Source organism: Onychostruthus taczanowskii, unplaced genomic scaffold, assembly GCF_017590055.1.
Source record: "Onychostruthus taczanowskii isolate IOZ18803 unplaced genomic scaffold, ASM1759005v1 scaffold49, whole genome shotgun sequence".
NCBI classification, from domain to species: Eukaryota; Metazoa; Chordata; class Aves; order Passeriformes; family Passeridae; genus Onychostruthus; species Onychostruthus taczanowskii.
The window spans coordinates 2,413,837-2,435,488 of record NW_024502458.1 but is presented as its reverse complement, the minus strand read 5'-3'; the positions used below and the strand labels follow the sequence as shown (position 1 = coordinate 2,435,488).

At 42.0% G+C, this 21,652-nt stretch overlaps 1 protein-coding gene across 9 annotated transcripts; it reads left to right on the top strand.

The window, feature by feature from the left end:
* Window positions 1-73: 73 nt before the first annotated feature.
* Window positions 74-21,417, top strand: GTF2H1 (general transcription factor IIH subunit 1). Of its 9 annotated transcripts, XM_041414998.1 has the most exons (16): window positions 895-2,821; window positions 4,033-4,201; window positions 5,953-6,145; window positions 8,528-8,690; window positions 10,368-10,461; window positions 10,989-11,138; window positions 12,040-12,119; window positions 13,412-13,542; window positions 14,571-14,658; window positions 15,919-16,007; window positions 16,510-16,627; window positions 17,384-17,474; window positions 18,872-18,987; window positions 19,872-19,964; window positions 20,059-20,114; window positions 20,536-20,662. In XM_041414998.1, exons 1-16 carry the CDS (start codon window positions 2,795-2,797, stop codon window positions 20,540-20,542), a joined length of 1,665 nt encoding a protein of 554 aa, XP_041270932.1. In that variant the 5' UTR covers window positions 895-2,794; the 3' UTR covers window positions 20,543-20,662. The 9 variants fall into 9 exon arrangements, with proteins under 9 accessions (XP_041270933.1, XP_041270935.1, XP_041270932.1 ...); XM_041414999.1 differs by lacking the exons at window positions 895-2,821; window positions 20,059-20,114 and adding an exon at window positions 74-319 and having other exon boundaries at window positions 20,536-21,417; XM_041415001.1 differs by lacking the exons at window positions 895-2,821; window positions 20,059-20,114 and adding an exon at window positions 708-845 and having other exon boundaries at window positions 20,536-21,417.
* The last annotated feature ends 235 nt before the right edge of the window (window positions 21,418-21,652 follow it).

Here is a 21,652-nt window from a genome sequence, read left to right as displayed (position 1 = left end):
CGCGCGCGGCGCCCCCTCCCTCCCGGCGCGCGGGCCGGGGCCGTTCCTGTACTGCCACCTCCACTGTGCGGCGGCGGCGGTACCGTTTCACTGCCGCGTAACTGCCCCCTCCGCCCGCCGCCGTCATGGCGACGGGGGAGCGGCCGCCACGTGACCGGGGCGGGGGCCGGGAGGGGCGCGGGCGCCACGTGACCGTCGGGGACGCGCGGCTTCGGAGCCGCTCCCCTGTCACGTGGTGCGGGCCCCACCCCCGGCGCCCCGCGGCCCGACCCCCTTAGCGCCGCCCGCACTCGGAGCAGCTCCCGGCGCAGCCCGCACGGTAAGAGCCGCCGGCGCGGGGCGCGGGGGAACGGCGGCGCGGGGCAGGCCGCGCTGCCCCGACGATCCGTCCCCGGGGGCGGCGGGACCGCGTCGCGTTGGTGCCGCGGCGGCCTTTGGCCTCCCGCGCTTCCTTCCTGCCCGGCGGGCGTGTGACGGTGGCCGGGCCGGAGCTGCGGTGAGGGAAGGGACGAAAGGGGCGGCGGCACCGCCGATCCGCGCTCCCCGGGGGGTGGCGGGGAGACGGCAGCGCTGCGCCGGCGGCACCGCTGCCGGGGGCACCGGGCTTCGCCCCGGCGCGGGCGGCAGACAAAGAGGTGCCGGGGCAGCGCCTTCCCCGCCGGGACCGTGCGGGTGTCCTCGGGCCCGTCTCGTGGCAGGGTGACATCCCTCCCGGAGCGTGGTGATGCGGATCGGGGGAAGGCCGGGCTGGCCCCTCAGGACCGTGCATCCCCCGCGACGTGCCCGGGACGAGCGGCGCTGCTGCCGCTTCTCCATCCCGCTGACAGATCGCTGCCGCCCCGCGGGTGAGCGCTCGGCCCGCTCCCGGAGCTGGCAGCGTCCCTGTGCCGCTGCGGGTCAGGCTGGGCCATTGGCACAGACATTCCATGATTCTGCTGTTGCCTGCGGGGAGCGGAAGCCCAGCAGCAGAAAGGCCTGCATTGATCTGTCAGAGCTTGCCTGCCAGCCCGTGCCCACCCTGGCCAAGTCAGGAATATTAAAGCCTGCAAACATTTCCTTTATTTCTGCTCAGAGCTCGGCATTACCATATGGAAAGACACTGGAGTGAAGTGCTGGTAATGGAGAATGTTCAGAACAGGTGTTGTAAAAAACACAAATGAGAGGTACTGTATCTTAAGATAAGACTGGTTAGGAAGATTCCCCACAATGGAGGAAAGATAGCTGTTGGAATTTGACGGTATTTCCAGAAGCTGTTTGCTCCCACTGAGCTGGGAGGGGAGGGCTTGTAGGTGGGTAAGCACACAGAGCATTTCTTTTGGTCTATGCCAACACTGAAGCTTCCTGATAGACCTTGCCTATTGTAAACTGCAGCCGAAATTGACATCCCCAAGACAGGCCTGATGACAAGTTGTACCTCATTGTTAGGGCTTCAGGTTGATCCAAGTGCTTTTAGAACTGTTGACCAAGCTCTGTTGCTAGGGATTTTAAAACAAATTGTCTGACCTTCCTATTCTGCAAGATACTTGAACCAGCTGCTGAAGAACACTAATGCTGTAGCAGGTTAAAATTATCACTTAAAGCCACAAAATAGCAGCATTTCTCTGTGTGCATGTGGCAGTTCTTGCCCTGCACAGCAGCAGTGTCATCATCCATAGTACTGATTCCTGGCAGATTCAGATGTTAAATGTAGAGGTTATGCCATTTGGGCAGGCACAAGTACATCATTGATGGCTCTCTGCTGCATAGTAAGTCTAACATGCCCAAAAAAAAAAAAAGCTGAGCTGTGTGTGCTTTGCTTAGCAAGGATGTAGCCTTCCCTGTAGGAGACAGGGAATGAAATCTTGAAGTAAGATTCCTATTTTAGAATTTTTCCTGTACTTCTTGTAACACGAAGCCATTTTGTTTCTATTAGTGACAGACTGTAACCTTCCTAAATCCCTGTTATTAATAGCTTTTTTTATTCTTTCTGAGGTACTGTTCAAAAGACAGCTCAGGGTTTTCTCCATTTTGGGTAACGCTTACTGTGCTTGTGAGTTGTATCATCCCACTGCCACTGTAAATTACTGCAGGAAAAAGGAAGTACAGCAGTGACAGAAAGAAGAACAGCATGAGCCATGTGCTCACCCTCCCAGAAGGTGGAATGAGCCACTTGCGGGATAATTGTGCTCTCACAGATTGCACACTGCAGGGTACTAGAAGGGATCTAAAGGAGAAGCTGGTAGCTGCTGATTCTTTGCTTCTGTAGTTGAAAGACTGGGTGTAGGTAGGTGAAATGGTGTGGCAGAAAAGCAGAGCAGCTGGCACCAGAATGAGCCTGACTGTGGAAATGCTTTCCTTTTTCTTGCTGTTCTGTACAGGTTGAATTCCTTTGTGTTCTGTGGCTTTGCCTCCATTGCATTGGATAATAATGACCTTAAAGGACTATAAAGTAACAAAGGGAGAAAAATATCAAATCCCTAGTCTTGCATGGTGAGGTTTCCAGTTTCTGAGAGTCTGTGGCCAGCTGCCTTTTTCCAGTAAGGATAAGGTGCCTGTGAGGCTGCAGACCCGCAACAGGAAACTACATAAAATGGTTGTGTGAATAGCACTGAAAGGGAATAATGCTGCTGGGAGACTGTAATGGATTATGCTAGGGAACAGTCCTGAAATCATGCCATGCAGTTTTCTTTGAGGAAGAAGTATTACCAAGGATGCTCTGAATGTGGCACAGCGTGTTCTAGTGACTGCTGCAGTGGTGCTGATGTGAAACCCCACATTCAGCTCAGCATGACTGAACTCTTTAGCAAAGCCTTGGATGGCTGGAATGGTGAAGGAGCAAAGTGTAAGTGCAGAGCCCTTTTGCCATTTCATCTTTCCATCTAGTGTGTTACTTAACTCATTGCACAGGAGCTTGTAAGACTTCTGAAGAGAATGGTGTGCTACTGTCCAAATTGTCAGAATAAAATGTCTTATCTTGCTGCTGGTTGGTGTTCTGTTATTTTGCTAGGTTTTTTTAAGAAAAAAAAGTATGTGAATTTGAATGCTTAGAACTACCACTTTTTGATACCTGCTAGTAGTGTGATAGCAGATACAGGTTACAATCTGAACTTCAGCATGCATCCCAGCAAATATTACAAGCATTCTGAAGCACATGCAACATCCACGTTAGCATTGGAAAAACATTATTTTGCATATCAGTAGTAAAGTTTGTGATACACAAAATACAGCAACTGGACATACTAAGAATTTTCAGTAAAGATGTACATTTTTGATAAGTGTACCAACAGTAAGTTTGACAGAGTGCAATACTCACCATATCCTTTATGTCTTGAAAAATTTAAGGCTGTAGGGTGAACCTGGAGAGAGGCACGATAGTGACTGCTGGGGAGAACAATGCAGCAAGTATCCAAAGTCTTGTTGGTTTGAGACTGCTGACAGAATTATCATTGTGCTGCAGTACATGTAACATTAGTTCCTCAGACTTTGGAGGAGAGGGACTGGCCAGCTGCAGTCAAGTGTACAAAACATTGTTCAAGCCTTGGGCAAAACCCACCACAATAAGAACACCTGAGTCTTACTGGGCCACCTTATCTTTAGCACAGTGAACTGAAAATCCATGACTTTTCACATACCTTGTGTCCTCCCCTTTTCTGAAATGACTTAGCATCTGCCATTCCCACTTGAAGAAGGGAATTGCTGCCAGTGCCAGGGAAGATTTGGAATTTGTCATTGCTTAGCTTCAGTATTCTTCTGAACTAGACAAACCAGTAAAAGGAAAATTTAGTTATCAGTTTAAATGTAAGATTTGTGGATCTTTTAGTGGAGCAAAAGCAGTATCAGCAATATAGTGAGATTAATTTTTTAGGCAGGTGGGAGTATTTTGTTTAAATAAATTTGCTGATTGTACTGAAAGAGGGGAGCACATTTATCTGAAATACTCCCAAAATGATATAGGCATGAACAAGTAAACATGGGCCGCAATACTTTAATACAGATAGGAGTAGTGAAAGAGTTACAGCACAGCTAATCAGCTCAACTCTATGTTTTAAACAGCTCATTGTAGCCACAATGGCAACCTCATCTGAAGAAGTGTTGCTGATAGTGAAGAAGGTGCGTCAGAAGAAGCAGGATGGGGCCCTGTACCTGATGGCCGAGCGCATTGCCTGGGCGCCCGAGGGCAAGGACCGCTTCACCGTCAGCCACATGTATGCGGACATCAAATGTGAGTGAGCCCTCAGCACCACTGCCACCGGTGCTAAATCACACGAAGCTCACCTGCTGTGCGTGGAATGCTAGGTGTTGCTGCCTCAGGAAGGTGGCCAGGCTACTCTGTAGCAGCAGAGATCAGGACTGTGGTAAAGTATCACCAGCTTAAGGATGCTAGGACACAACTTCTGTAGTCTCCAGATGTCTAACTTAGATCTGCTGCATTTACTATTAACTTTGATAAACTTCTGCAGTAAATTGAACAGAAAAATAATCTATGCCATATGCTTGTAGAGGGAAGGGTGGGAGGAGGATCAAGGAAGCATATAGGATTTTCAGTCTAACACAGAAACTATCTGGCATGTCATCTGTTAACAGTATCTAAAGCTGTTTCGATTTTCATATAAAATGAACTCAGTTTTATTTTCTTCCAACAGACCATAGCTTCAGAAGTGTCAGCTTCTGTAGTTTGGCCTAGCTGGTATCATTCTGAATTTGCTGTTGCAACAGCAGAGTACTTGCAAGTCAAAACTAAACAGTAGATGTCTATAGCATGCTGCCTTTCTGGCTCCAATTAGTGCTCATATTTCATGTGCTCTAATGCCAAAGAAGGAATAAAAAGCGAGTTGTGTGTGTCACTTGGTAATGGTTTAGTGATTATTGCTGTTTAAAGTGACATACAAGCACTGCAGCACGGTCAAAAGTGTGTGATGAATCAGAACTAAGATGATATTTTCTTAAATATGAAAGTGATAAGTTTAAAAGCCCTGCTCACCTATAATAATCTTGTGAAGGTTTTATTCAGCTATCAACTTACACTTAAGCACCTTGTATTTTAAATATGTACATGTATAGGCACTGAAGTATTTTTAACTTAGATGAAAGATGTGCTTTTTGTCATCTGAAATAAAAAAATTTGGGATGTTTTGTAAATTTGCAATAGAGAAGGTGATTTAGTGTTGATATATGGTTCCTGTCTCCCACTTGCTTTAGCGAAAGGGCTGACATTAAAAGTTAGATTAGTGCCATTTGCAGTGCTTCACTAAAGTCACTATAGCACAGCAGTCCATAATATAGGCTTCCCTCTGGTTATGAGGATGGAAGCAGGAATTAGACTCTTCTTATGAGTCATGAGGTTGTAGTAGTACCTTGGAGGCACTGGTGATTAACTTGGGGAGCACTAGTGGCTAACTGCACTTAGCTCACCACTGGAAACTGGGATCCAGATGTGCTCCTACCCACCCTACGTCTGCTTTCCTGCCACTGTCCTTCTGCAGGAGCTGGGCCAGCTGGAAAAACAAAAGGGGGTGCCTTTCACTGGATCACTTCCTTGGTTCAGCTTGCTGCACAAACACCAGCGATCAAACAAGTAATGCAGCAGGAGGAAGTGGAAAGGGGGAATGAGGTCACCTTTCAGCAGCAGCCTGGATTGCTTCCAGGTTAAAGTGTCCAGGTGATGACAGCCTCATTTGTAGCCGTTTTCTAATGGATGCTGTGGGCAATGCAAAGATGAATCAGGACTCCTGAGCAGGAGCTGAAGGATATTAAGCAACAGGCTGCTACTGTCTGTGTCTTGTATTTTAGAGTGAACAAGGTGCAGGGTTGAAACTAATTCAAGGGGAAGACTGACTGTTCCATTTTCACAGCTGCAATTCACACGCAGGATAATGGTATTTAATTGGATGATGAGAATAACTGCTTATGAGCAAATACTCTAGGGAAGGCAGTTTCTTGTATAAGCTTGCTGTCTGTCTCTCTGCAATCTAGGCCAGAAAATCAGTCCAGAAGGTAAAGCTAAAATTCAGCTGCAGCTGGTATTGCATGCAGGGGACACAACCAACTTCCACTTCTCCAATGAAAGCACAGCAGTGAAGGAGCGAGATGCGGTCAAGGATCTTCTTCAACAGCTCTTGCCCAAGTTCAAAAGGAAAGCTAATAAAGAGCTTGAGGAGAAGAACAGGTAAAGGGATAGCAGCATAAAAATCTGTTCATTTTCTTTTCTTCTGTTAGCTAACTATTGTGTATTTCTGTTAACAGTTGTTGTTATTTCAACATCATGAGTGATACAGCATTTGTTTCCCTAGTAAAAATCTCCCTGCTTTCAATTTCAAGGTAGTGCCTTGAGACTTGCATAACTGTCAGATGTTGAGACTACGCTTGTGTGCTTAGTGACACGTTCTTGAGGTGTAAAGGCAGCCAGTCTGGCTGCCACCCAGTCTTTCTTATCCATAGCTATGAGAGGAGAGCACCCAGCTGGCAGCCTGTCTCTTTACTCTTCTTAAATATATGTGTATTAGTTAGAAAAGCTGCTTGAAAGATTTTTTTTTTTCCTTTTCCAGAAATTTTGTGGAGCCTGGTGGTTTTTTTTTTCCTCCCCATAAAGCCTCATTTGCCCCTCAAATCTTTCCCGATGTTTTATAGACTACTAAATTGTTAGGTATTTTCATGCATCTCACTTGAGAGGCTGCAGTTTGTTATTTGGCATACAGGATGTTTAGTCTAAGAAATTGTTTGAGAAGATATTGAGGATCTAAGTCCTTTTCCCACATGGGCTCTTGAGATACATTTCCGTTCCTTTAAAATGTTTGTGTTAATGCAATCCCTGTGGCCACAGACTCTCTTCTCTACATCTGCCCTGACAAGTTTCACTTCATTTTAGTGTCTGCTGTGAATCCTGTGTCTATGGCTTCCATTTCCAAAGGCTCTTCTAGCTCTGAACACAGATTTTTCAAAACGTGAGAGCATTGCCTCAAGAGACAGACTGGATCTTAACAAGGAGATTTCCCAGCAGAAGGGCAAGAGCCCTTGTGCTGGAGCTGTGACACAATCAGGATTAACTGGTTCCAGTACTGCAGCAACCACTAGGGTCTGCAGCAGTGCAGCCTGCACTGGCACTGTTCCCGTACTTGTTTCTTTATGCTATGTGCCTTTTTTCTGACAGTATTGGTGCCGAGAACACAGGCAGTCTTAGCTCTGAATCTTTGCCTCCTTAAATGGAGCTTACAGCATCACACCATGAAGTATCAGGAGCTTTTCTAGTTACAGAAAAGCTAGAATTCCTGCACCTACTCGGCCATAGTTTATTCTCTTAGAAGCCCAAGTCTGGTGATGGGGCTTCATTAGCTTAATTGCAACAGATAAGGCAGAAAAGATCCAGCCTGTTGTGGGAGGGGTACTGCATCCAGAGTCCCCATGGCACTTCCTTCAGTTTTTGATATGTGGGAGTTGAGTACGTACCAAAATTCCAAGCTTTGATGAAATAACAAGAATAACAGACTGCTTTCAGCTGCACTAATTTGTAAGAATTGCCATTACTCCATACTTGCAACAGTAAGAAAAACTGGAGAAACCCTGCTGGTTACAACATAATAATCCTGTCACAAAGCTTTCACTTCCACCTCATCCTACTTTGTCCTTAAAGCAGCTAAAGGCTTTCATTCTGTCCAGACTGCAGTTTATCCACGTTCATCCCTAGACCATGTATCCATAAGACTGGGTTTTTTTCATTGTTTGCAATTGATCAAGACTCTGAGGTACGTGCTAAAGGCTGGTGAGGTAATTGGCAGAACATGAACACACATGCATGCTTCCCTGAAAATAGCCCAGTGGGTTTCCAGTATGGTACACAGCTGTAAAAACAGCTGCTTAAGCATGAGTGAAGATTCAGGTGCAAAGTCTTTGCATTTTGGGTAGTGATACCTGATATGTGGATGATAACTTTTGTAAACATTGCTCCCTGGTGGAAGTAGTGACACGGAATGTGTCTCACACTTGTGCTATGTCTGATTAAGGGATGAAGATCCTACTGCTACCACAGAAACATAAATGAACAACCATTGGGGTAATGTGTTTTAAGGGATCTTGTCCCATACATATTTTGTGATCTATACTCTTGCATTAGAATAGAGATCTGTAGCTACTGAATTTTAAGATCTTAAACCAAGAATTGGACAGTGCTGAAATCTTTTTTTTATCCCTCATCATACTTCTGTTATGGAACAGCAAGAATATTCTTTGTGCTTTTACAGTTCAGGAGATTCCACTCCTGGTCTGCAAAGACACAAAAGCACCACAGAATATTTTAGGACAAGACATGAATCCCACATTAACTTTTTCTTAGGCATTACTGTTTTCTAACTTTTGGTGTTAACATCCATTTCTTAAGTCTTTTCAGACAAGCAGTGCTATTGACATTGGTTGTTTACACAGTCCTGTTAAGAAATGCACAGCATTTTGAAAGAAAAGTTGGTTTCTGTTCCTTTTGTGAACTTGTGTTAGTTGTGGAAATACTAGTGATTTATTCTGCAGTGTTTCAATTCTATTCAATACATTCTTTTACCAGAATGCTGCAAGAAGATCCCGTTTTGTTTCAGCTCTATAAAGACCTCGTTGTGAGCCAAGTAATCAGTGCTGAAGAATTCTGGGCCAACCGTTTAAGCCTGAATGCAGGGGATAATTCTGCAGCACCTAACAAGCAGGATGTGGGCATCTCTGCAGCATTCCTGGTACGTTGAACTTTTAACTTACAGGATTTTAGAGCAAACAAATTGGTGAGAGTTCTGCTCATGCACTTTATTACCATGTTCATGAATGTTGTACTTTCCTAGTTCCTCAACATCTCTCTGCTAGTCCAAGTGTAAAGGAGGAAAAAAAAAAAGGTTTCCTGCTAATCTGGAACGTCAACATTTTGTCAGTTTAAGATGCCCAGTTTGAACTTTAAATTGCCAATAGGCAGATGGTTTTTGTACTGCTGCTCTGCCTTCTGTAAAATAGGAGTGATGTGAATATATGGTCACTAGATTAAAATGTATGAGCTCAATAAATTAAAGAGTGTATCTGTGACAGCACTGACATGCATAAATGAACCTTTCCACATAAGGGTTTTATTCCCTCATCAGTTTTTTAAACCAGTACATGCTTTCAGCTACTTGAAGAACAACTTGTGTATCTGGAAGCTCATTTTCTCTCTCTTTTTCTCTAACTTTCAGTTATTTTACCCATTTGTAGAACCTGTGCTTCAGTAAATTCAGTGCAATCTAAAAGTAATCTAGGTACAACATCAGATTGCTCACACAGAGACATGTTTCTGCTTCTGCTACAAAATTCACAGATGGGACTCTAGATGGAATCCCACTTCCACCTTTGTAATGACTGTGCACACAGTGGATTTGGGAGGGGAAGAGGAGGTAGGAATTCTTTTAATTTGGCTGCTATACAACCATTTGGGTTCCCCCCGGCCCCTCTGGAAATACCTGAATCAGTTGCCAAACAAATTTGATTGCTCTGATTTCCTGTCTCCCATTATTCTTACATCTTAATGTTAAAAAAAAGAGACCACAGTGAAAAGTAAATCCACCAAACCTTCAAAATTGAAGCGTTCTTAAACCAACTGGTTATGTTTGTGTTCTCTGCATTTGTGAAAAAGATATCTTACATATTTGTGTGTCCTAATTCAAGTTAAATCTGACTGGCTCTGCTCAGAATGCGTGTTAGCCTAGGAAGAAGATGGTACAAAAGCCAGACTTGAGGTACACAGGAAAAGGAGGAAAAGGCAGCAGCCTGTACAATCATGTACTTTTCCTGTTCCTGAAAACTGGACAGAGCACTTGCCTCTTCCAGAGCTTCCTAAAGAGATCACTGAGATCTAAGTTCAAAGTTCTGACTAAGGCTAATCCTCAAGCTTTAAATTCAGTGTTACTTATCAGTTATACTAAGATGTTTTTAGTGTACAACTATATATACTTGTACTATAAGGGAATAAGTCAAAAATCCTTTTTTGTCACTTCTCACTAGCCACTGATCATTCACTAGGTGAATTGTTGAGTGAACAATAAAACATGAGGCATATACAGTATGCTTATTTTTACTTTGACACAAGGATAAGCATAAATTAATTAAACATACCTTGTTTTCACCAATGGAGTGCGCTTTGCTTTCTAAAGCCTGCAGTCTGCTTGTTAAATCATCCCTTAAATGGCAAGTATAATAAAGTAATTCATGTTTGCTTGTTCATTCCACATTCTAAAATACCTACGTACAATCAAATACATTATGGATTGCTGGAGGAAGAAGATTATTTTACCTGCAGCAGGCCTTGCTTGCAAGATGCCAGTTCTTTTCCTTCTCCAGTTAGAGAAAGCATCCAGACATGACTATTTTTTCCCCTGTGTGCTTTTTCTCAGGCTGATGTACGGCCTCAGACAGACGGCTGCAACGGGCTGAGGTACAACTTGACTTCGGATATTATTGAATCCATATTTCGGACATACCCTGCAGGTAAGAGCAGTGTTTTACATACCAAACACATCCATTTAAGATTGGTCTTTTTGCTATCTTACTGTAGAAAAACTAAAATGTTCATCTGAGATTTTATTAAATGAAAACGTTTTCACTTGTGTTGACTTCTTGTTTATTAAATTGTGAGTAAATGTTTGATTTCCATGACACTCTCCTACTTAGTGTTCCAGTTTATTGTTATTTTTCATTAAATCACTTTTGGGAGGAAAAATAACCTGTTTCCATCATTTCCCATCCACTGTAATGAACACTGGCACTGATTCATTTTGGCCCCTAGTGTGGGGGTAATTCAGGAGTGTTCAGGCCACTGTTACCTGTACTTTTCAAAGTTTTATAGGCATAAATGAGTGCCTGTTTACTCATGCTTAACTACTGCAGTCCCTTCCATTTAATGGGAGTGAATGGAGGCAGCCTGAAAGCAAGGAAGCCATCAAGGAAATGGTGATATAAAATACCATGTTAACATTTGTGAAACAGTTTGTAATTGTTCTGGGTTTTGTTCACAGTAAAAATGAAATATGCAGAAAATGTTCCACATAACATGACTGAGAGGGAATTCTGGACACGATTTTTTCAGTCTCATTATTTTCATCGGGACAGGCTCAATACAGGCTCAAAAGACCTCTTTGCAGAATGTGCCAAACTGGATGAGAAAGGTAAGCTGGTTGTCTCTGAAAACTACAGATGGTCATGGCAAGTTAGCTACAGCTTTGCCATTCTGAGCATGTTTCATAGTGAGAGCATTTCTTAGAACGAATTAGCCTTTGGAAAGCGGCAGCACTAGAAGCAAGCTTTACTACAAATTCCATAGCATGCTATCCTTGTAGATTGACTATGTGCCATCAGTTACTATGGAATAATTCTGTGTGTGCAATAGGTTTTGTTTTGTGGTGTGTGCACAATTTACAACAGGTACAGCTTTTGTTATGGATGGGGTTTTAGTAAATGAGATTCCTATTTAGTCCAGATTTTCCAGAGGGAAAAAAAAATCATCCTTGTTCTCTTGTCAGTCTTTTTAATCTGAAATTCTAAAATATTATCTGACTCAAGTTTTTTATGAACTTTTGAGATAGGTTTGTGATGATACAGAAATGTGGAGAGCTTGGATCACTTACCACCATTCCGTAATATGTATTGAAAGCCTTCTATTAGGAATGCAAAACCCTTCACAAGTCAAAGCTCTCACCAGATATAAAGTGTCATACTAACCAGGCAGGGCAGCAGAACAGTGCCAAAATTAGAATAAATGCAATTTTGGCTTCCCAGTTCCCACTACTATAACTGCATCTCAATTTTTTTAATCAGTGTTCAGTGATGTGTAGAAGTTGGTGAAAACTGGGCTAATTAGTAGGAAGATGTTGTGGAGTAACTTCCCACATTTATTGCTTATTTTAAATGGAACTTTAAAAAGGGTTTAAAGTTTTAGTCCCAGTGTTATTTGGGCCTGTGCAGAACCTCTGTCTTCTTTTAAAGATTAAATATAACCTAATGATCCCATAGTTGTGCTCTTTGTTTAGATACAGTTTTTCATGATTTTTTAAAATTTGTTTCACACAGGGTTAAAAGCAATGGTGTCTCAAGGAGTGAAAAACCCTCTGATAGATTTAACAGCTTTGGAAGATAAAACATTAGATGAAGTAAGTATTTAGGGAAACAAAGCAGAAAACAAAATAAAAATCCAAAAGAAAACCATACCTCTTCCTCAATGAAATTTAAGTGGATCTTTCTTTTAAAACCAGTACAGATGCTAATTCTAAAACAAATCCCTGACTAGACAGTTGCAATGGTTGGGTACTCAACAATTGCTACTGTTGTGTGTGTGAAGGGAAATGGAGACTGTGCTCATGGACCTGTGTGGTCACATCTGCCTTAGTGTGCAGGGTGTAAATAGAGGACTTCCCTTTAAAGAATGACTGTTTCATTTGGCTTTTTAGTCTAAAGTGAACTCTTTCATTTTTTCCTCCATTTTAAAGTCTGTGACAATGTACAGAAGAGTAGCACAAACCAGGAGAAAGTCTTTGATTTGTTCTTACATTGAACTCTGCTACTTCATTCGGTCTAACTGAAGGACACTTTATACAGTGTTCTTTGTTTAGCTTCAAATACCTTTTTTGCTAAAATTACAACTAACTTGAATTATTACCTGCCTCCAAAAACAAGTTAATTTTTATATCAATGATGCACCATGATGTGAAGTAACACAGAGATGTCCTTTTCTGCAATTGATGTAACTGAAACTGTTCAGTTGTAGTTAATAATGATGCTGCATTTTTAAGGTTTTTTGTGGTATTTTTTTTATTTTCTTTTTTGTGGGAGTTGTCCAAAGCTAGCAGCCTGAAACTGGACCATGAGTTTAGGATAAGTGTGTTTGAAGTGCTCTGCAAACTGCCCTGATTTGCTTTTGAGGCTGATTGACAGCAAGCATGAAACTGCCCATGGGGTAAAGTGACACCTGGCAAGTGGGGAACTCTGCTAGCATTTTAAGGTTTGAAGTTTTTTGAATTTTCTAGTGGTATCACATCCTCCTGACAGGTATATTTTAGCCTGTAGGCTGCTGGTGTCCCACTAGATGTTAAAAAGCAGTCAGTAAAACAATTGCTGTCTTCCTTGCCATCAATGCCTACTTTGCACAGGTGGTCCTTATTTTTTTTTTTAAGCTAGTTCTGTTTTTACTTATATAATGGTCCATAAAATTACCTGTATAAGACTTACTACCTTCTCTCTGACACCTCTAAATTGCCAAGTGCTAGCAGAACAAAATAATCACTGGAGATTTTTCAAAGTACGTAAGGAGATGGTGGGGTAAAAGTAGGAAAACGATTCTCTGGATGATGGTGATGCAGAGGAGGTGGCTTCCTGACTCAAGGGAAAACAGAATTGTCCTGCTGCTCTGGGGGCCAAGAGGGAATTAATGTTGTTTTCTTCGTAGGGCTATGGTGTTGCTTCTGTGGCCTCTACATCAAATGCTTCAAAGTCTGCTAGAGAAAGCAGCAATGCTGCCATCATAAAACGCTTTAATCATCATAGTGCCATGGTCCTTGCAGCTGGCCTCAGGAAACAGTAAGTTTCAGAGTTGTGTAATAGATTTTTGCAGTAAATTTTAAGGAATTTCCAAAAAAAAAAGCACATCTTCACTTATTCATACAACCTTTTCTTTCAATTTTTTATGAATGAATTATTTTCCTCTAAAAATGAAAATAGCTTTAGGTTTCATTTTACTTTATAGAAGTTTTTCAGAGCTGTTTGAAATTGTCACTGCTGATTTGAACTGAGTTATTATATAAAGCAGATTAAAAAGAAAAGTATGGGTATGCCTTAGATGTCTAGGCCTGCTGAAGGCAGCAGAAGTAGTGGAGGTGAGGTCTGGTGCAGGGAGTTCCTATTTCCTGCCTTCCAGGAGCAGGCCTGCTGGGGCTTCCTGCAGTGTGGCATAGGTGCATCAGATGAAAGACTCCTCAGGTGCAGTACCCTGACCAAAACCACCTGTCAGGTCATCTGCTCTACGGCTGCTTTATGGACAACCAGCAAGGATTAATACTCTACCCAAATCCTACAGACCTTAACTGTGAGAGGTCTTACTTAATACTTGCTTCTGTTTAGCTGGGCTCCCTCACAGTGTTCTTCTGTTTTGCACAAATTGAACCCTGCACCTTAAGCAATCTCTTCTGGGCAAAGTGTGTTTCTGTTTCTCAGTTCAGAAAGGCACAACAGGATAGGTCTCCTGGAACAGTTGTGCTGCAGGGCTCCCAGAGCTCTGCTAATACCTGGTTGCATAACTGTATATACAAAGTGTCTAGTTTAGCCATGATTTTGCTGTGTCCCACATGCACTGTTGGCATGCTGCTATTTCTGAAGAGAGGGACCAGCACCTTTCCCTGCTGTTGAATGTCCCCTGTGACAAACAGGGTTAATATGAGGAGTTGGTTCCTTCTGTCTACACCAGCTGCTAGAAATGAATTCATAAGGGGAGAAAAGTATGTGAACATGCGTATGAAGTTTTTGAAACAGATGTATTTACTTTGTCTCTAGCTTGTATCTTAAGTTTCCTGTGAGGTGAATTCTTCTTAATGCTGTTTCTCTATTTTAAGAGAAGCACAAAATGACCATTACAGTGAGACCAGCAGTACGGATGGAAACTCCAGGGATTCAGATTTCTTTCAGCCACCACTGAAAAAGGTATAAAGTTAGCTGATGTGGTTCTAACTGAATGGAACTGGAAGCTCTGTCTCTCAAAAAATTGCTGAAAGTTCCTTACTTGGTTTATGACACATCTGAAGTAAAACTTTTTTAGCCTTGTTTAGAAGTACATAGAATAACAACCTGACAGCCTGTAAGAAGCCTTGTTACATGTGTTAGTAAACACAAATAAGTCACATATTGAAGAATTGTGCTGTTTATCTCTTCAGTAGTGCCCAATGAAAGCAAAAAAAATTCTAAGATACTTCAGACTGGACTCAGAAATCTGGTTCTTTCCATTTGCTTCAGTCCTATTTTTGGCCCTCTTCCTCTTGTTTTTCTTTCAAATGCCTGAAAACTTCTAGAGAACATCCATCAGAAAAGGATATTGGTGTTCAAGCCCCAAGATTAACCTGTCAAGTGTGTTGCTTGTGGAGGGGATGATGAAACTGGCACATGACAGCCTTCATCTTAGTCAGAAGCTGGAGTGAGGTTGAACTGAGTGTAGTGACACCTGGTGCAATGAAATACAGGGCAACAGCGTGCTCTAGACTAACCAGAGCAGCTCACAGAGTGGAAGAGAGTACCGTAATTGCTATAAAACTGAATTGAATACTCTTCCTGGAGCTGACAGCCTAAACAGAAAGCACCAGAGAATCAAAACTTGGTTGTGTTGGGAGAAAACCTTGTAGAATACATGTGTTGGTAAATGTTGGGGTAGTCTTTGACTTTCCTCAAAAGCTGCAAGTTTTGCTGAGTAGAAAATTATATAGCAAGACTAGAAGAAGTGTGATGAAAAGGAGAGTGAAAGAGTAGCAGGAGAATGGAGACTTCAGAAATAGTTTTCTAGTTGTACAAAGTCTGGTATCACTGTGCTGTTAGCTCTCACTGCTAATACTCCAGAGCTCTGCTGTCACCAGATAGCTTGGGGTAATTACTGTGGTTTTAGTCTTAGACTCCTGTGCACCAGCTATTAAATCATTAGTATTTCTGCTAATCTGGAACACATTTTGGAAGTGGCAGGGACTGCCTAATTTTAGCAGAATCTAGAGAAAAAGCAAAGGTGCCAAGTCCTCCAAATGGCCCATCCTGAACAACACTGGGCATCGCTCCCTCTGGCGGGTAGGCATGAGTCATTCCATGGGTTTTCTTTTAGGTTTTAGTAACCTTTCAGCTCAAACTTGATGCACCAGAAGAAAGCACTGGATGTATGGACTTGCGCCTTCATTAGTAACATGTATCATTATTTGGTAATTTTAGGTAAAACTGCAGGAGGCCATTGAATACGAAGATTTATCAAAGAATAATAGCGTTAAAACTATTGCACTAAACTTAAAGAAGTCTGATAGGTAAGTTAAAATAATGCACAGCTATTTCAGCAAAGCCAGTTTATCAGGGCCTTTATCACAGCCCACACAAGACCAGCTGATTTAGTCCCTACTGTGCCACACTCAGGTGTGTTACAACTGAGTTTAGAAACCTAATATGAGCTTTTGCGTGAGCCAGTTTCCCCTTAAATTTGTAGTTTTATTTCTCATAGTGGTTGGGGTAAGAAGGGACATCTGGAGATCATCTAGTCCAACACCCCTGCCAAATTCCATCTTACTTTTCAGAGGGTTAAGTCTCTCTAAGCCATCCTGGATGACCCTGACATGTAATTTCTGTGAAAGCCTAACAGAGCTCTTTTCACAGTTCAGCACATCATTGCAGCTTTCAGTGGAAAAATGTGTTACATATGAAAATATATGGAATTACAAGAAAAATCCAATCCCAGGCAAAAAAAGTGGAGTTGGGATAGTTTGGACTGCTGCCTGGCCTAACACTTTTCCCTTCCCTTTTCTCACCTCACAGGTATTACCATGGTCCAACTCCAATTCAATCACAGCAATATGCAACCAGTCAGGATATAATTAATTCATTTAATAGTATTAGACAAGAAATGGAAGCATATGTACCCAAACTAACTCAGGTATGGAAGTATATTTTAAAAATGCCCCTCTTGATCTTAGCTTAGCATCTTGCTTTCTATAGTCTCATGTCTACTGAGGTTTCAATTTTTCATGGTAAACTTAAATTATGTCAAATTTCTATTAACTGATTTATTTTACAGGTTTAGGTGATACGTTTTGAGCTGTTATGTTTAAAATCTACACTATAGGAAACTGAGTCATTGCTCAGTTATGTTCTTCTGTTCCTGCTTTCTTTTGAGGAAATGGTAAAGGTGTAAGGTGGTAAAGCAGGACAGTCATGCACAGGCCAGTGTATTCATCCACCCTGAGAAGCTTAGGAGGTTACAGTGAGCAGGTTTTTAATTGAACTGGTCTTTTGCTCCTAAATGCACTTAGGCTGTCAGTGTGCTGTGAGCTGCAGAGAAGCTCTGTGCTGGCACCTGGAGGGCAGCAGAGCCCTGTGGGAAATCTCCCCAGGCAGCATCTGAACTTATCTGTTTTAAACCTAGTTTGGCCTTAAGTAAAGCAGCCACAATTCTGCTACACTTCTGCATTGTAATACTCTGTCTTATTTCAGAGTAAGTGCACAGCCTGTTCAAGGTCCAGGCAGAGAAAAGGTTATAATTAATTGGAGAGTTTTCACTGCAAACAAGCTATAGCACATAATTCTGGAAAAGAGCAGAACCTGAACTTCCATGTATGTGTTCAACTAATCTTATTTTTAAAATAATTTATAAGAAAAAGTGACCTGAAATATTTGTTCCCTTTCTCTCCAGGTTCTTTCAAGTGGTGATGCTGCCAGCACTATTGCAGTCCTGTCACCTGGAGGAGCACTTATGCAGGGTGGAACCCAGCAAGCCATAAACCGTAAGGATTTGGGATGTCTAATGCTTTAATCATATCCTGATGCATTGCACAGCACTAGCTGGCTTGCTGTTTCATCTCTCCCTCAAAATATGTTACAGGGATAAAGGAAAGTATGGAAATGTGTAGCAGGAGTAGTACTGTGTTACAGCAACAAAAGAAAAGCACCAGCCATTACCATGGGGGGTGGTAATGGCTACACCAGTGCTGAGGCAAGCGAACAAGACAACATTTTACACAAGTAGTGAAGGAAACACCTGAGAGAGACCAAATTGTCTCACAGATGTGGGGTTTTACTTGTTCAGCATTGGGGGTTTTTTTTCCCCTGGATTGTAGAATACAACATACTCTGTGAAAACTCTTAAAGAAGCAAAGCCTAGATAATCATCTGAAACTAGGCTTTTTGAAGCCTGCATTTAAGATTCACAGCTTGCTGTAAAAAAAAAACACAACTTCCTTGTAGGCTGCAAGGGCAAATCAGACAGCCTCTCCTTCTCACACCTCCATTCAACCAGCCCTTTCCCTATTGTTGTATTGCTGCCTGTTTGAGTTCCTGTCTCTTTAATCTCACAGCAGATGAATCCCTGTTCTCAGGAGTTATTACAGTTTTCCAGTTTATCTTGGTCTGAAAAGCAGCAGAAAATAATTCAGACAGCTGAAAAAGCAAGTATGAGTTCTTTATGGTACTGAAATAAAAGCAATCAGCAAGCAGTGGTGATGCTTTCTTACCCATCCTGATTGACATATTGGGTGCTACACTTCACTTCTTTGAGCCTGACCACCACTTTTTTTTTAACAGCCTCATCCTAAAATTTGATATTCACTGTTCAGTTCACTGTGCTCATCCTCAGTGACTACTTGTACTTTTTGTTTGGGGTTTTAGAGCTGTGGCTCTTTCCTTGTTCTTGAACCCTGTCACCCTTTATTCTTTAAGAATGCCTGGGACACAGTTCTTTTTTCCTGTCTGGATTTTTCATCTTCCACATGCTGTAACCATACTGCCAACATAAGACAGAGGGAGAAATTTGAAGTATCCACCACAGAGTTCTTAACACTGTGCTGTTAGGACAGCCCAGCAGCAGCACTGCCACACTGTTAGAACAATACAAATATGTTGCTTCTAATCCTGGATTAGGTTTGGTGTCCATTCTTTGCCTGACATGGATCTTCCTAAATAATACATAAGCTTCCAAGTATAGAGCCATAAATAGCAGGTGACCTGATCTAACAGCTGCTGATAGTCTTGATCTAATTGCTGTGAGGCACCTCAGTGTCCCCTGCCAGCCAGTCATTGTGTGACTGTAGTGGAAGTGCACATCGCCGAGCTCCTTCGTTAGCCTTAGTTCTCATTTTTATAGGATCGTTTCAGTGATGTAAAGAACCCCTTTTTCCTGTTGCAGAGATGGTGCCAAATGACATTCAGTCTGAACTAAAACACTTGTACGTGGCAGTAGGGGAACTGCTACGACACTTCTGGTCCTGCTTTCCTGTTAACACGCCATTCCTAGAAGAAAAGGTAAGGCAGAGCTTCCTCTTATGGCCCCTGGTTATGATGTGGTTTGAATGACCATGGTTTATAATGGCTGTCATTACCGAAGTGTAGAACTAATACACATGCCTCAAATTTGTACAGTACTTACTCATCCCTAGAACTGAAAGTCACAAAGTAACATGAAACCTTATTTTTCTCAGCAGTTCTGCTGGTACTACTCCTTAAAATCATCCTTGTCCCTGCCTGCCTGTTAGCTCCCTTCAGGAGCAGTAGCTGTTAGCCAATTTCAAACAGAATGGGCAGCTCAGTTGCAGCTGCAGGGGTCTCATTCCACTTTAAAACACAAAAACTAAAGCCTCCCTTCCCCAGCTCCAAGAAATAACCTCCACAGTGACAGCACAACCAAGTTCCCCTTATTCTATCCACTGCAAAAATCACTGTTATACCTTCAGAACACACATTGCTTTTGAGAACTAAGTTGCCTTCAAGGACAGATGTTTTGTCTACAGCCAGGTCTATGATTGTAACTATTTTTGTATTACTTTGACCTCACGTGGATAACAAAGATTAAAATTTACATTCAGATACATTTGCACGTCTGCTGCAAAATGTGGACTGAAAACCCAGTCTTTGCTTGAAACAAAAAGTATTTTGTGAATATCTTGTATCTCTTTATAGTGTTTATTAAGGAGGTAATCACAGTGGCACACTGCACTTATCTCAAAAATACAGAGAAGTGTTAGAGACTGATATTGGAATAACTTTCCTTCCTTAAACTACACAAAGTTGAAGTAGCCCTCAGAATTAGTTATAAGGTGTTTTGTTGGAGAACAGTTTGTTAAAGGAAATGAAACTTCTGTCTTTCTGTAATTCTTCAGTATTGTAATACTGGTTTCTGTCTCTCTCAGGTTGTGAAAATGAGGAGCAACTTAGAAAGATTTCAGGTTACAAAACTCTGCCCATTCCAAGAAAAGATTCGGAGACAATATTTAAGCACAAATGTAAGGGGGAAGTACTGTTTAATTATGTGGGTGCACATTAATAATTTCATTCTTAACTATGAGAGAATGATAGCTTTGTTACTTCTTATCCTAGGGCACTTTAATTTTTTTGTTGACTGGGAAATGGGCAGAGGGAAATTGGGTGCACAGGTAAGCTGTCGTCTCTCCCTGTCCAATTTGCTGAGGGATGCCAGCAACTGACAAGAACTGTAACCTGAAATTACAGGAGTGATAGAACAGAAAGAGGAAGTCACATTTCATTTTTGACTTCCACCATGAAGCAGAACTTGAACAACTTCAGAACTCTCCCTCCATGTCAGATTTGAAGCAGTCACAGACTAAATACCAGAACAGAGAGCACAATGAGGTGTCACTTCCCCCTTACCTTTCAGTTCAGCAGCTCTCTGCACTGCTCCCTCTATGGATATTTTGCAAGAGAGCCTCAAAGTCCTTTCTCTGATTTTAGCAAGATTACTGGTAGTGAATAAAAGGAAGAATGCACCTGAAAGGAGGGGGAGGGGATCTGTTTTCCAGCAGCTGGGACACTGTTTTCTCCCTTTTCCTGTTTCAGTTGGTAAGTCATATAGAAGAGATGCTGCAGACAGCCTACAATAAGTTCCACACGTGGCAGTCCCGGCGCATGCTGAAGAAGACGTGAGGGCACATCCTGTACAGTCTGAGAGCAAAGCCTGCAATAGGGTAGGACTACAGCCTAGGTATGTGCAGATCTTAGAGTTGTTGCAGGAAGACCTGCAAGCTGTGGACTTCTGGAAACGATGCTAACTGAACTTGCACATTTTTGAAAAAGAACTGAGATTAAACTTGAAAACTGGGGAGAAAAACAAGGAAGAACCAAAACGGAAGAGCTGAGGCGCAAATATATTTAAAAGACACTGTTTACTGCAGTTACTCAGGAACTGCTTTTGATTTGCATAAAAAGCTGCTTTCAGAAATAAAAAATTTAAAGAGGGTGTATTAATAAAATTTGTTTTTCTGTCTAATTTTTTTTTAAGAAGTGTATGGCACAGGGTAGATCTCAAAAGTTTTTCTTCACTGGATTCTGACATTTTCTTGAATTTTGTTTGTATTTCCTGCAACAGTTTAACAATGATGTTTTAAAACATACCTGAGACTGTTTTTGCTTCAAACATCTGGGAGAGTGTAGCTGTCAGAAGACAAGCTCCTGCCATATGTTTCCCCACCAATTGGAAACAAGAGACATTGCACTGAAAGCTGTTCATGGTCTGGGGTCCCTAAAGGTACACAGGGGCAAGCTTTTGCCTGACGTCTTCGATTTTTATGCAAAAAATCTTCAGCCATCAGTTTTGCATGTTTCCTTTTGAGTGCAAGTGTGTGCTACTGCAGTCTTTTTTTTTTTTTTTAAATGGTGGCATTTGTTCTGAGGAGAGAATGCATTTTTAAAAATGAAGTTAAATAAAGTTTCTTACAAAAGAAGTCATTTATTTTCACTTCTTAGGCATTTTTTATTTCTTCTCCTAAATCTGTTTTCCTTCACCCTTCCCTTTTGACTATTATACTGTTTTTGGCGAATTGATAATCATTGCAAAGAGAAAAATGTGTTATTTACAGTGTCCATAGGTATTGGGAATCTGTGCCATACTTTGTTCTAAATAGAATCGGTTCACAGTTTCAGACCAACTTGTCTTGTATTAAATGTGATTTAAATG

Excerpts from the sequence above, each read along its gene's own strand:
- GTF2H1 (XM_041414997.1), top strand. The coding sequence starts at position 1,089 with ATGGAAAGACACTGGAGTGAAGTGCTG. Across the intron at positions 8,691-10,367 it reads GCATCTCTGCAGCATTCCTG|GCTGATGTACGGCCTCAGAC; the intron begins GTACGTTGAACT and ends GCTTTTTCTCAG. Across the intron at positions 16,008-16,509 it reads AACTTAAAGAAGTCTGATAG|GTATTACCATGGTCCAACTC; the intron begins GTAAGTTAAAAT and ends CTCACCTCACAG.